Here is a 15,186-nt window from a genome sequence, read left to right as displayed (position 1 = left end):
GTGTATTATAGTTAGTTTTTCTAATTTGACATATCTCTCATGTTACTCCAAGTCCACCTTAGTTTTTTTGACCAGCCACTCGCCATGACTCCTCGCGTTGTGCGCTATATCCAAAGAAATTTCCTTTAAAGCTTGTGAAAGATTTTTTTTTCTATACAATCTGGGATTTGTGTGTGTCACTTTGTAACTTTCCTTAGTTACATTGAACCGTGTTCTTATTCCAAAGTGATAAACCAACAAGACTTGCATTGGAATGGTGTTCCAATGCAAGTCTTGCTGTCTCAAAGTTTACACTTGACATGTGGAAAAACTGGATGGTTTATGGTTAAAATTTCCCTGTTAGTAGAGCTCAGAGATGGTACTGTGAGAAACGAGCACATGAAATGATCCAGTTAGTTCAGTGAGCGGGAAAACTGATCTTGTGAGCCATGCTTTTTTTCCCCCTCCGTTCTATGCAGTGGTTCTAGTGTCAAAAGTTAAAGGACCAAAGGTGGAAGAAACTTTGAATTTTTCTCCTTTCTTTGTTAAACTTATCAAATTAATGTTTGAATGTTAATCTGGCAGTAGAACTCAGACTTACTGTGTTAAACCCTGTAATCTGCAGGGAGGCTATTAAACTTTTAATAAATGTTAGATTTTTAATTAGTGTTTTAAGAGTTCAATTCACTAGTCATTAATTTTCTCCTTTTAGCCTGTGGTTATAGTTCTAGGTGGCATCGCCATCTCTGTTTTTATCTTGCTTTATTCAAAAAGTGTTTTTCTATGTACAAGTAACTAAACTATAGTCATTTCAGCAGTGGTCATTGTAAAATGTTAATCATGATAACTTAAAAAAAAAAGAAAAGAAAAAAAAAAACTTCAACGTATGATAAAGATCACTGTGACTGATTTTGACAGATTATAATACCGGTGAGTTAACAATGTTGAAATTGTTCACCACAGCTTGATCCCCCCTACGAAACATAAGGAAAACAAAATAAATCGACTGATTAAACACAACACCGCTGATCAATGATAAGCTTCAAAGTCTTCTAATCTACTCTGTGTGATCACAGTGTGACATATGGTGTTTGTGAGCTTTTGAACAGTGCCAGTGAGGCCACTACGCAGCAGGGGATGTGAGATGGGTATCATTCTGTGTGGCTGGGTCCTCGAGGTGATCCAGTTGGTCCGCAAGTCAATTAAATGACGTGGTGCCAGAGCAGAGCAGAGCAGATCAAGAGTGCTTACAGGTCAAGGTGTTAATGAGATGACCTTTGACTTTTTGCTGTGGTTAGCAAAGGCCAGGTGGAGGTGGAGCGTTAAAAAGGGGGAAGGTGGCCAAGTAGAGATGTTCTCTGCACCTTGCAATCCAGGCCCTTTTCATCCGTGACCACCAGCTGCTCTACCGCCTCCTACAACACAGGTAAGAGAGCTTTCCCTCTGTTCCCTCAAGATTTTAGCTGTCAAGATTTATACTTATAATAACCAGGATGAACATAAAAGCGGAGCATGGACGGGATCTATAATTCAACCAATCTGCTGTGCCAAGGAGAATGGCGCGCAGCCAAAAGGAATAGAGGAGTGGCGGACCTGATAAAGTGCTCCGCCAATTTTCTAATGCCTGGCACAAGTACATTGTTAAAGACACTAAAATTGATTCATTTTACATCCAATAATCTGCAGCATACTACAAGATGTCCACAAAAGGTCTATATAGTTTCTAAATGACTGCTGGATACGGTTTTCACCTTGAAAAAGGAGCCGAACTTTAAACCTGTGAGACAAATCAATCACACGTGGCATTTAACTAAGAACTTCAATTGCATTTTTGTGGATTTTTTGACAAACCATTTCAACTAATGACCACTAAAACAGCCAGACGGCACTGAGGGTACCAACCTTAAGAAACAAATGAGACATGGAGAATTTTGATGATGTTATGTTTTTTTTTTATTTTTAGATGTTAATAAAAGTGATCTAAATGGCATGAAAAAGAAAGAAAAACCAAGGAAGTAAAAGAAAGAAAGGTAGAAAAAAAAGATGATTTTTTTTATGTGACTTTAATACAGTCTTTTTTGGCAATTTAATAAATTCTTTTCTTGATGCAAAAAATTCCCTATTCAAAGACATTACATGGTTCTTATGCGTTTCCAGACTCAAATTCCTTAATCTTTTTTAATTATATATATTTTTTTGTATCAATATGACATCTCCTAACACATTTTTTGGACATTTGACTTCAAAACTATCAAAAATCTACACCGTCAATATGACGGGCTATGGACATTCACAAAATTGAGATTTCTTTCTCGCGCAGCTTTAAAATCTTTAGATGAAGTTTCAACATTCCACGTGTGGAAAATATTTGTCTTGACCACAGACCTCCAAATCTCAAAATGATTTGAGATAACTGCCCACACTTTTCTGTTACCCAAACATGAAGTCACTCTTTAGCTAAGACATGTGCTCAGATTCACTGTGATGCTGGAAAAATAAAATCATCCTAAATTTAAAAGTCTGGAGTCATTCAGAATACTTTATTTTCTCCTTTTTTATATATCGAAAGTAAAAATACCATTTTTCCCCCAGGTGATTTATATTTAGTACCGTTTCCATTTATGACAATACTCATAAAAAGCAGGTGTGCCTAAAATGCTGCTTTTGTCTGAACTTTTGAAGATCTTCCATTAGCATGCACAATAAGATTTTTGACTAATGCGATGCAATAGCTGGTCTCTAAGATCTCATTAAAGCATTCCTTTGATATCAGCTAACAAAAACTATGCTTACATTGTTCTCTGCCCGCTTTGAAGTGTGGTATTTGCATTGGCATGCCATTCTGTTTTTTGTGTGCTATTATGCTCTGCTAGAAGCCTGGTTAACCTGAAAGAATGTGACAGACTCCTGGCAAAATATTTTTCAGTTTCGCGAGGAATAAAGTGAGTGAAAAAAAACTATAATTAGGTTTAATCAACACTTTATTTTCTCTTCAGCCCATGAATTATAAGTGGATATGTGGATTCACTATTGCACTGTTGAAACCTAATTTCTATTGTTTTAATTATTTCCTTTTTGTTCTCTGTCCAAGTGGTCCCCCCTCCTCTATGGCCAGGATACCATGGATATTCTCCATGCTGTTTCTGCTTGTGCTCCACTCTCCAGGGGCCTCGTTGGCCCCAAACCAGCACCTGTGTGGCTCTCACCTGGTCGACGCCCTCTACTTCATTTGTGGGGAGCGAGGATTTTACTACAGTCCGAACCGAGCCCACAAGCGGGACCTGGAAAATCTGCTTGGTACGGACGCATCTAAGAGGTGGTTTGGTTGTAGTGAGGTTCGGTTATGTAATAGTTAGTTCCAATGTAAAGTTCCCTTATGTGCAGCAGAAAGATGTCATGTTGCTGTAAGTTTCTTCATTTAAACATTTAAAATTTAAATGATCATTTTTACTCCAAGAGCAGTTTTTGTATTTAACTTCACAATAAACTTTAATAAATAATAAAACATAAACAAAGATCGGCATTTTAAAAGGATGCAATCTTTAAAATGCTATACAAGTATAAATCTGAAAGGTGTGGCATGTAAGGTCAATACCTTCACCAGGGAAGGTACCTGGTCACAGAATCTCACTTGAAAACTACCCCTCAACTCTGGGAAGATTTTTTTTTCTTTTCTTTTTTAAAGTATTACTTCTGATTTGCAGAAAGTAAGTTTGTCTGCTTCCTTTCGTGGCGGGAGTTCGGAAATTAACAGCACGACTTTGCCTTACGACCCCCCAGTCTGGCTTTGTTCACCCACACTGTATTGAAAAGCTGAAGCTTAATAGTAAGAAAGGGCCACATTTGATGGCTGGAGGAAAGATGTTTCTTTATTTTATTTTTGAAGGCGACAACATGCAGAAAACTTCACTGAACTGAATGTAACCAATGGTCCAGGCCATCATTAAGTCATTCTGCAGCTTCTTTTATAAAGACATGCAATTGGTTTAGGATCGCTTTAAACTTCTGTTATGTGACAAATCCATTCATCACAAATCCTGTGAAATCCCAACATTCCTCATTAAGCTATTCCCTAAACACATTATTTAGATCTTCCACCTCAAACGTTCTGCTGATGCTTTGAAGCTAACATCAGGGTGCATCAGTTATGCTATGCTTCTGCTGGTGCGTCATCGTTTTTTCTCATACGCCCCCCCCCCCTCACTGTTGAGGCAGAAACTAACAAGGCTAAATGGATTGCTGCAATCAATATTTTTCTACATGTCGACTTTCCATGAGAGTCTTAACAGTAATAGTGTTTTCAGCTTCTTTTTTTTTTGGCTCGAGCGCAGCGGGATTTTAATGCGGAGGTATGGGAACTTTCTCTACTTCAAAGGGTTCCTGGCGAAAAGGGCCAGAGTGGAGGAGCGGCTGTGGAGGGTTCTGTCTGCCCGTGACGAGCCCAAGGTGAAGAGAGGCATCGTGGAGCAGTGCTGCCACAAGCCGTGCAGCATTCACCACCTGGAGGACTACTGCAACTGACCACTCCGCAACTAGCACTACTCATAGCTTGTAAAGAGGTCCGGAAGTCAATTTCTGTCCCCGACTCTCGCTGGCTATGTCTTATCAAGTGAAGGAAATAAAGCGTCATGACCCATAACCCGAGGCTCCTCTCTGCAATGATGGAATGTGTGTTCTATGTCAGCTGGTGTCGGTGAAAAGCGGGCTGCAGCCGACGGCTGCGGTCCTGGAGTGCCCTCTACTGGCTGAGGAGCGACATGGCAAAGATGAGGCAAGCAAAAACCCTGAAGTGAATGAATCACAAATACAATGGTGCGAAGGATTAAAAAAAAAAAATCTTTATTTACAAAGTAAACATTTACAGCCACCATATTTAAAGAGGACCCCGCTACAATAAAAACTACATATGTACATAAAAAGATACATTTTATGTACATTTCATTTATGTTTGGAGCTCGGTTATCCAATTCAGACACATCTTGCATCCACTTGAACAAAAAACCTGTTGAAACTATGATTACATTTTAAGAACATTGCAGAGAAACAAAACTAGTAACATGTCTTTCCTTTTCGCTTTCCATTCTTCAACTCCACTATTCTTTGTGGTTTCCTAAGACGAAACAAACAAACAAAAAAAAAACTTAGGATCAGAAACCAGCAGTCACGGCAAAACAAAAACCGAGCGAGTAGAGAGCAGCTTGGAGCTCACCTTCTCCAAGAGGATCATTTGTTTCAGTCTGAATGTTTTCCTTGTTGTTCTGGAAGGCCTTGCTGGGATCAAACCTGTGACGACGAGCGCCGGGCAGCTTTGCTCTCAGCTGGTCCACATCGCTCTTCTGGCGGCTCACAAGGGAACGAAGCTTGGAAACTTCCTACAAAACAGGAGAGGCATGTAGATGCGGCTCGATGTGTCAAAATACCATTGAAAAGTTGATTCCCATCATTTCAAATCAAAAGAGAACTCTTTTAAAGCAACTCATTAAGTAAGAGTAATGCATTTTAAGCATACATTACTTTAGATTTTTATGATTTATGGATTCTAGCTAATAAACGGAGTTTCTCAGAAATTTATACACCAGTGACGTGCGGTGAGGCACTGACTTAATCATAATTAGATATACAAATGTGGACCACCTTATGTAAACATGTTATCGTTTACAGAAGGAAATTTCGCGCCTGCGGACAACAGCTGGAGGGCAAAAAGCTTACGTCATGGATAGCAGCGCGGCCGCCGTAGAATAATTCTGTTAACTCAATGAAACTTGGAAATGTAGGCATTATTAATTTTGCGCTGTACAACTCAAAGTTAAAGTACAACTCAAAACCACGTCTTTCTAATTCTTTGCATTGGTCAGGCTACACGCAGACTCGTTGCCATAGCAACTGACAACAACGCTCCTAAAAAAACTGAAATATCTTCCATACAAAGAGCAGAACGTTCAGTCTGTTGCAGTAGTATGGTTTTAAGGCTTAATGCTTATTTTTGCTTTTATTAATAAGTGTCTGCTGTGGTACGAGGAGAAAACTATAAATATATCGCTGCACTTGACTTTACTGTACGGCTAGCTCGCCGTTACTGCCTCTTACTCTGCAGTTGTGGAGTCACGATGTCTGTGATTATGAGCGCCCCCTGCCATGAGGCAGGAGAACTGCCTGCCTCACCTCGAATAAGTTCTCTGCCGTTTCTGATCGCTCCTCAGCACACGATACACGGTATACACACAGTTAGTGACAAAAAACTCTGTACATTATATACATAAGCTAAATTATGGAAAATCAGTTCATATAGTAAATGTTTTTAACCACTTTATTGGCGACGTACAAACAGGAGGAACATGCTTTCATATAATGGCAGTTGCTCAATCCCCGGTGAGGCTCAGCTCGCCTGCTGCGCTTCCGAGCATTTGAATGGAAAATTAAGAAAATTCAACAATTTTGAAGAAAGAATAATCAAAATTGGTTAATCTAAATAAAAAGAATACTTTACAGTACAAACTACAGGGTGAAAATAACAACATAAATGATCATTTTTCCATTATGACAGGTGAGGCTCTGCCTCACTTGCCACCCTTGACCGCACCAATTGGTGACAGGATGTTATCACCAATAGGAGGGTAAGCCAGATATGGCAAGATTACAATGTGCTGTATCCAAGAACATTAATTGAAAGTTGAGTGGAAGAAAAATCTGATACACCAGCATATCTGCAGGGACAGATGCATTAATTCTATGGGTCACAGCTGTTGATTTCACCGAATTAACCATTCCCGAATAAAAATTAGTGATGCCATCCAAACCAAAACTTGAGTATATCGCAGATATACAAAGTTTCCTCTATGAAACAAATGTATAAATCAGGAGAAATAAACACTTACCCCCAGATATAGCCTTTGAATCGATCAATGTAACAAGAGTTTAAGCTCTTAAGTTGAACGATAAGCTTTTCAGCAATATTCTGAATTTTTAAATGCCCCTTTATGATCAAAAAACAGACCAAAGGGAATAAAAAAATGCCCTTTTTGGGAGAGGCAGCGCTGCTCTACCATTTTACCTGTTTCAGAGAGATATTTTCATCTTTGAGCTTCATCACATGTTTGATCTTCTGCTTCTGGTTCTGGTGCCCCAGGAGGGAAGCGTAAGCGTCGGCTAATTTGTTTAATTCTTCCTGGTTCGCTCCGTTCTCATTAAGCAGCGCATCTCGCTCCGCTGCAAATGCGTTAAGCTGCTCCTGTGGGAACGCGCCAACACAAGTATTATTTAGTTTGACAAATTAACATCTGCAGATACAAAAACTGACGAGGAGTAACCCCCGTGCCACGAAAACGGCAAGTTTTTCTTGTCTGTTTTTGCGTACGTCCAGAACGGTTCTTTTGCTAAATGAAAAAATTATATATTAAAAAAAAATCAGCTGACCTGGAAGGGCTTGACTTTGACGAACAGTTCCTCATATTGTTTCTTCCAGCGCTCCATCTCGGAGCGCGGGGAGCTTCAAAGATAGGCGTGATTAGCTACAAAACTGCAGATTTAAAAAAAAAAAAAAGAAAAAGAAAAGAAAAAAAAAGCTCCACATCAGAGAGAAATATTCATTACCGCTCACCTCTTCTCCTGCGCTTCTGCTAATTGTCTTTGGAGTTCCTGTCGCTGCTCCTCCATTTCCCACTGCAGAGTGACCTTCTCCTGAGTCAGTACCTCCAGCTGCTCCCTCAGAGCGCCGCCGTCCTGCTGCTGCTGCTTGTCCAACTCGTGCTCCAGAGCCGCCGCTTTCTCCCGCGAGCGGTCTAATTGGGCCCGCAGGCCGGCGTTTTCTCGTTCGACGTCGTCCAGGCGAGACTGAAACTGATCTCTGTCCCGCTCAGCGGCGCTCAGCCGATTCTCGAGCGCATGGCTGAAGTCCTTTTTAAGTTCTACTTCCGACAGCAGAGTCCTCCTTTCCTGGTCTAGCATCTCCAAGTCAGCTTGTAGTTTAAGCACCTCTGACCTGACCTGCTCGTGGTTGTTCCGCTCAGCCTCAAACACTAGTTTTTCCTCCTGAAGGGCCACGTGGATTTTTAATTTCTCTTCTCTTTCCTTTTGGAGTTGCTGAGACATTTCTTCTTTTTGCCAACTAAGGTCTTCCAACAGTTTCTGGGACTTCTCCCTCTCAGAAAAACTCAGTCTCTGTTCCTCTAAAAGTCTCAGCGCGTCTTCCTTTGCGCTTATCTGCGCCTGTAGCTCCTTCTGAAGCAGGTCGAGTTGAGCTGCATGGCTTGCCTGCGCGGCCTTCACCTCCTCTTCTTTTTGAGCAAGGCAAGTTTGAACCTCATGCAACACCCTAAAAGATGAAACAAATCAAGTAAAAAAAAAAAAGAGTTGGTACTAGTCAGTTTAGCAGAACCATAGCAATGTGGTAAGTAGGGCTGGGCGATAAATTGATTTTGTCAGTCAAATTTTTGAAGGCAATTGTTTTTTCTCCCAATGCACTCCTTAGGTTTTCATAGTTCAGAGTGATATTAGGAGGATGAAGTTGTAATTTTAGGAGAACTCCAACATAAAGAAATCAAAATGAAGTCACACTTTGGTAATGGTTTACAGACAAGGAAATATGTCATCTTTTAACGCGTCAAATTATTATCTGTAGTAGTACGGTATGTTGAAATGATTGTACAAACGACTGAGTTTATTTTGAAGAAAGATTCACATGAACTGAGCTGTTTACGTCACATTTTAATAATTCCAGAAGCTTTTTTCCCCCACTAATCAAAACAAGATTTTTCTTGCAATTTTAAGACTTTCTTCTGGCAAAACTGCGTCTTTATTCTGCTCATATATATTCTCATAATTACAAATTCTTGTAGTCTGGCCCCAAGACTGAGTCGTACAGCTCACAGAAGGGATGACTGAAATAAAAGCCACTTTTTGAAAGCATTTGTCTCTTCTAACTTTTAGAAAGGAAAGCAAAAATATATATATCTGGCATGGAAAAAAATCGGAGATTTTATTTTTACGCAATGTTGCCAAGCCGTAGTTTTGAGTATACCTTAAACTCTCTTCCTTTGATTTTGCTTCAGCCTGCAGTCTCTCCTGTTGCTCGTCCGTCCACCCCCTCACTCTATTGATCTCTTCCTCTTTCTGTTCAACCATTTTGTCCATCGCCTCCTTCAGCTGGCAGGTCACTCTCCCCACCTCCGCTTCCAGTTCTCTCTGTCTTCCTTTAGCTTCCTTTAGAGCCTCTCTGGTGCTGAAAAGGAAGACAAGCACTCTGTGAAGCCGGGATGCCGACAGAACTTAAAGTTTAAAGGCAACATAAATCAAAGTGACTTTAAAGCAAAGGAACACCAGGAAATGCCGACACTCGGGAGGAGCTCACCTTTCCAGCTCCGTGACAAAATCCTCGATCTTTCTCTGTGAGTTGTTACATGCCTCTTGGAGTTCACTCACTGCTGCAAGATGCATCGCTTTCATCGCTGCCACATCACTGCTCCTAGCAAAGGCAGAGGGGAATAGATTGTTAAGGAGTAAATCTTAATCAAGCCAGAGTGCAGGAAAAACCCAAGAAAGTATGAAACTAAATCACAATCAAAGATTTCCAACAGTTTCAAAGCGGCAGAGCAGATAAAAACGCACTTTTATGATAAGACTTTTTAAGCCTCGACTCTCTAAAACAGAAATGAACGCCCATATGTGGACGACATGCTGAGTCGAACCGCGAAACGGATTGATTTCTTGGCACAAAAAAACAAAACGCTCTTTCAAAGATAATAAATAGAATGGATATGTGGACGATTATTGGCAAAACAGAAAAGGGAAGTTACCACATTTTCTGACTGATAAGTTGCACTTTTTTCATATTTTGTTTGATCCTGCGACTTATTTTTGTTCTCTCCATGCGACTAATGCTCTGGAAACTATGAAAATGATCAGTTTAAAAATTGCTGCAGTTAGTGGAAATAGCCTCAGGTACCCTTTGCTCAACCCTACTTTTGATTTTCAAACTTTTCATGTCTAACCTGTGCTACAGATCTTTGGCTTATATCATAGCATCGTCTCTGGCTGTTGTTCACCCACCCTTCCAGAAGGGCTTCTGCATCCCTCAGCTGATTCGCCAGCTCCTCTTTGTCCCGCTGCAGGCTCTGAAGGGCCTCCTGACTCTTCTGAGCCCCCTCCAGCCGTATCTGCTCCTGCTCCTCCATCACAGCCAGCTCCCCCAGCACCTCCTCCATTTCCTCTTTTAGCTGTCTCATTTGCTCTTCAGTCTCTTCCCTTTCCTTCTCCACGAGCACAGTCAGAGAGTCCACCAGAGCCTGCAGATGTCAACAGAACAGACGTTTACTACAGAGCTAGCAGTCATTCGGTGTATGATCTATATAAGAGGTTAATGTTTATATAACCTTTTCTTTGGCCAGCTCCTCTGTGAGTGCTGTGTGTTCTTGCTCAAGCTGGATCTGTCTCTTCCTTTCATCTCGTTTAGCTTGCTGTAAGACGATCAGCTCGTTCTTCAGCTGCTCTACTTTCCTGAACCCTTCCTCCTGAGCCTTACCTGAAACCAAATAAGATATTCCTCTCACACAAACTGCGAAGCTTTGTATAACCCTACGAGACATTGGGCATCAGGAGGAGATGAACGTACTTCTCTCTTCATCAGAGAGCAGACACTTCTGTTCAAGATGCGCTACCCTCTCGTCGAGTTCCCTCTCCGTCCTCCTGAGCACCTCCCTCAGCCGGGTAAGCTCGGCCTCTTGCTGACGGACGGTCGTCTGAGAGTCCTCAACTTCTTGGCGGGCCAACTTCATTTGCTTCTCCATGTCAATGACCGACTTTTGTGCAGATTGGAGCTCCAGATTTTCGTACTCCAACATCTTTTCCACATCCCACAAAGCATCCTTGGATGTCTGCAGCTCCTGCTGGAATTTGTTAGCCTCCTCCTCCTTTTGCTTCAGCAAATCTTGCGTGGTTTGAAGCGCTCCTGTTCTCTGCTCCAATTCCGTCTCTAGATGCCTGTGGGGGGCAAGTGCCATGAGGAGGCTTGTCAAGAGCAATTTTGCTGGACGATAAATTGTCCCAGGAATTATTGTGGCAATGATAATACTATCATTTTAAGACTATTTTCATTTAACACTGGAACTGCAAACCATTTTACATAACCAACAGAACTAAAACGACAACAATTAAAATAGATTATGAAGTCTTCTTAACTAAAATGGCATTTCAGAAAATAATCATTTGTCTTGGGGAAAACAAGCAAAATTGACAGGCAGTGGAAGCTAACTACTTTGTGTTGGGTGTCAATTGTTTGCAGCGTTTCTCAAAAAGCTGGCTTTTCAATGACATTAAAGGGGAGCATCTCCTTAACAACTGTTGTCCAACTGGAAATTATCGCGCTTCTAGTTCATCATGCGATTAAATGATTTATTGTGGTTAAAAAATATATATATTGTTTTTTTTTTAACCACAGGCCTAGTAAGGAATGTGCTGTTGAAGTCTTACAATATAGATTTTTTTTTAAAAAGAGAAAATGAAAGGAATTTTTAATTACTTAAGTTTCTCTCCTTTGGAACCAACGACATCATCTTCTTGTGTCTTCTCTTGTATCTGCAAACGGAGGTCCTGCAAACACATGAACATTGTCTTTATGCCTTTTACAACACAGATGTGATAAAGTCAGACTTCCTCTTGTATCTATAGATCAAACCTGAATCTGGTCATTAGCTGCATCCAAGTACTCCTGGAGTACCCTGACCTCCTCTCTCAGCTCCTGAATCTCACCTGAAAAACAAAGTTAGTGCTTACAGAGTTTGCACAGAAAACTCTGAACAAAATAGTGCATGCAGCTTATGTTATCTTTGCAACTAAAGTGTTAATATGCATCTTAAACCGCCTTGCATTGTTGACAAAATGATTTTTTTTTTTTTTCCAGATGGAGGGACACTTACCATTTAACCTCTCCTTTTCATTCTCAAGCTCCACGTTCCGGCTTTTTGTCACTTCATGCAGATCCTCTATTTAAAAAAAAAAAGAAAAGAAAAAGTTTAACCGAAAAATGTTGGAAATTCCAGCAACACTTAGGGATGTAGAAAGAACCTGAATGCTAGCCTTGCTAACCAAACAGATTGCTAGACGCTAAAGCTAAGTAAAGTTGTCAACTCCACAATCATATTGTTCACACCATATGTCTCTCAGACATGTGGTGTGATTCCTAATATGAATAATTAATAGCAGGGAAAAAAAATTAACGCATTTTTAGACATTCTCATAATATTGTACTTAAAAGGAAAATGAAAGAGGCAAAAATGTTCATCAACAGATCAAAGCTTTGCAAAAACCAGCTATCAGAAAGTGGCTTCTGATTGATGCATCTGTCTCCATGGTAATAGATCTTACCCAGATCTTTATTCCTATCCTGCAAAGTAGAGACTGTAGTCCTAGCAGCTTGGAGGTCAGTTTCCATCACCTTCAGCTGGCCTTCAGTGTTAACTTGTAGAAGACTTAACTCCTGGATGTAACCAAAATTTTAAAAAAATGTATCAGTGCACCTACATGTAGTCAAAAAAAAAACATTCAGCAGCTTTTACTGCCATTAAAACCAGTATAGAACGTGGCAATACTTGATTTTTAACATCCAGGTTATTCCTAGCTTCCATCAGCTCCATTGTGAGGGAATTTATTCTCTTTTTAGTAGCATCAGCGGAAACCTAAATAAAGATGAGATGACATCTTTCATGCAGCAGCGTTTAAAAATTCCTCACAACTTGAGGAGTTACAAGTGCCGAGGCAAAAACCGCACCTTGTTTTTCAGGAACTCGTTGACTTTCTTGAGCTCGGCTCGTTGTCTTGCCAGCGTGACGACGCTGGCAGAGAGCCCCGTCTTCTCTCTAACCGCAGCAAGCAGCTTGGCCTCAGACTTCTTCAGGTCATCTTCCAGGGCCAGCAAACGGCGGTCCTGCTCTCCTCGCTGCTGAACCAGCGAGCGGATCTGTAAACAGATTTGTCTAAAGTTTTGATTTGGACAGTACTGATGGTATGCTAGAGGCCAAAAAAAACAAAAACAAAAAAGAAAAACCACTGAAACACTTTTACATTCATTCAGAAATGCTTAGTTCATAAAGCGTACCTCTTTTTCCAACAGTTTCAGCTGCTTCTTCTCAAATGTCATGCCATTCCCCTCTCTTTTGTCACTTGACCCTGTAGTCTGTGTAAAATTAGAAAAGAGCACGAAATTATATTCTAAAGACAGTAAAGATCCCTCTCAGTTTCAGTAGAAGAAGTTCAAGTAACTAAACTTACAAGTCCATCGACTGACAAAGTCCTGCGGACAGGAGAGATGAAGACGCCTCTGGAAGGCGATGGAGGCAGTAGATCAGCTCCAGCAGCTGGACACAAATGAAGAAAATAAGTGTCACAAAATAATCTTTCAGCTTCAGATACACCATCTATGGTCAAAGTGTGTGCACGAGATCAACATACCTGCCCTGGTGGCTCTGAATCTGTCAGATTTGTTAAAGGAAGCAGCTCCTTTCACATCCTCCGACTTAATATCATAGGACCCCGGTGGAGGGGCGCACCCTACAAACAACATTACAGTTTAGCTGCTGTAAGCCTTGAATCGGAGTTTCGTTTTAATCCAACAATTAACTTAACAAGACAGCACGCATACCCGGATCATTTTAATATTTGATTAGCCCTACTACCCTAACGCTAACCCTTAGCTACGTATTTCAGCTAAGCTACTTAGCATTAAACAACCTAAGTGGATAATTCCCCCACCAGCCGCTGCTAGCACTTTGAGGGTTTTTTTTTTTAAGTCACTCACCTATGTGCTCGTTGAATCTCTTCAAAGGGGCTCTTGAAAATGACATGTTTTTATTCCACTTTGTGTTAGAGCTTAGAAAATTCAAACAGCCCTCGAAAAACAACGCCGAGCAGCTCCGACAGCGGCAAAATAAACAACAGACGCCACAGCTCCGCCGCTGAATTTTCAAAACGACGTCGGACGTAAGCCTCCGCCTGCGTGTCCAATAGGAATTAAACTACTGGATGACGCACGTTGGTCAACAGCCAATCGGTCCCAAATCCTCGGAAGGAAAAACTGGCTCAACGAACGGAACAACTCAAAACAAAACAAACTGGCATTTTAAACATACCGTAATAAATTAAATATAGTAGAAAACATTATAGATTCACCGAGTGTTTTTAGTATCTCTGTCGTTTTAGAACTTTGAAATCAGCTACACTGTGACATAAAGTATGTCATAGTAACATAACACAGCAGTTGACTGATCCCAGGTGATTTTTTATTGATTGATTTTTCTATTGATTTTTCTTGCACCACTTAGAAAGTGGTGCAAGCATTTTCAGCTGAAACCAAACTTGCACAATTAAACCGGTCCTAATGTATTCCTTTTTACTTTATCTACACAGTGTTAAAAAGCCAGAATGTTCAGCTGTTAAATAAAATAGTTGATATATGTCCTTTGTTTTTTTTTTTAACCACAAATTAAATTTGTCTGAACACTTTTCCAACGCAAAGACAAATGTCAGTGTCATATTTTCTGACATGTAAAGCCGTACAGAACAAAAAAGCACACTTAAAGATTTTTTTTTAAGTTAAACATTTTTATTTCATGGAAATACAACATAAGTTCAAATCCTTTTGCAGGACCATTGTTGTACACTTTATATTCCTTTATCCATTTTTTTTTGTTGTTGTTTTACTTCAAAACATTTTCACTTGTACAACCATATCATAAACAAAGCCTCATGTCACAAATGGAGCCACCGATGACAATAAATTACATCTGCCATGCTGAAGTTTAGACATGATACATTGGTACCTTAATTTTTAACTAGATTAACCTTTAAATGAACAATAAGTTGAATAAATAGAATAAAAAGACACTGGGTTTTACAAAAGAAACTTTCTTCTGTCAAAACGGAGCAGAAACAGATCACATGGCTGTTTGAGAAGTGGTCATTCTGAATCATTTGTCTTTTTCCTTTATATGAAACAAAAGTGGGAATTTGCATATTTTAATAACACTGCTAAGGTAAACCAAAAGTTCAACAATAGTAAATACTGACTCTATATAGAAGACTGCCCTTTAATTCAGTTTTAGTTAAGATTTTATTTTTCCTTTATTGTAACAGTGTATTTAATGCGTCTGCTCATCCACTCACACTTAAAACAGGTTGATCTTCATACAGCCTAGAGGTATTTGTCTGGTCTTGTTTCTT

The 15,186-nt window shown here is 40.2% G+C and overlaps 2 protein-coding genes across 2 annotated transcripts; one reads left to right on the top strand and one right to left on the bottom strand.

Annotated features, from left to right (window-relative positions):
* Positions 1–3,077: 3,077 nt before the first annotated feature.
* On the top strand, positions 3,078–4,970 carry insb (preproinsulin b). The gene is made up of 2 exons (XM_032555722.1): positions 3,078–3,276; positions 4,355–4,970. The coding sequence occupies exons 1-2, from the start codon at positions 3,087–3,089 to the stop codon at positions 4,498–4,500; spliced, it is 336 nt and encodes a 111-aa protein (XP_032411613.1). The 5' UTR covers positions 3,078–3,086; the 3' UTR covers positions 4,501–4,970.
* Positions 4,796–13,926, bottom strand: hmmr (hyaluronan-mediated motility receptor (RHAMM)). The gene is made up of 20 exons (XM_032555721.1): positions 13,766–13,926; positions 13,420–13,518; positions 13,240–13,325; positions 13,067–13,144; positions 12,740–12,928; positions 12,561–12,647; positions 12,337–12,448; positions 11,889–11,954; positions 11,648–11,721; positions 11,492–11,562; positions 10,586–10,953; positions 10,347–10,495; positions 10,024–10,259; positions 9,326–9,439; positions 8,996–9,196; positions 7,577–8,290; positions 7,393–7,465; positions 7,031–7,207; positions 5,189–5,351; positions 4,796–5,089 (listed from the first exon to the last, which is right to left on the bottom strand). The coding sequence occupies exons 1-20, from the start codon at positions 13,809–13,811 to the stop codon at positions 5,073–5,075; spliced, it is 3,120 nt and encodes a 1,039-aa protein (XP_032411612.1). The 5' UTR covers positions 13,812–13,926; the 3' UTR covers positions 4,796–5,072.
* Between the last annotated feature and the right edge of the window lie 1,260 nt (positions 13,927–15,186).

Source organism: Xiphophorus hellerii, chromosome 23 (genome assembly GCF_003331165.1).
Source record: "Xiphophorus hellerii strain 12219 chromosome 23, Xiphophorus_hellerii-4.1, whole genome shotgun sequence".
Classification (NCBI taxonomy): domain Eukaryota; kingdom Metazoa; phylum Chordata; class Actinopteri; order Cyprinodontiformes; family Poeciliidae; genus Xiphophorus; species Xiphophorus hellerii.
This window is presented reverse-complemented; position numbering and strand designations above follow the sequence as displayed.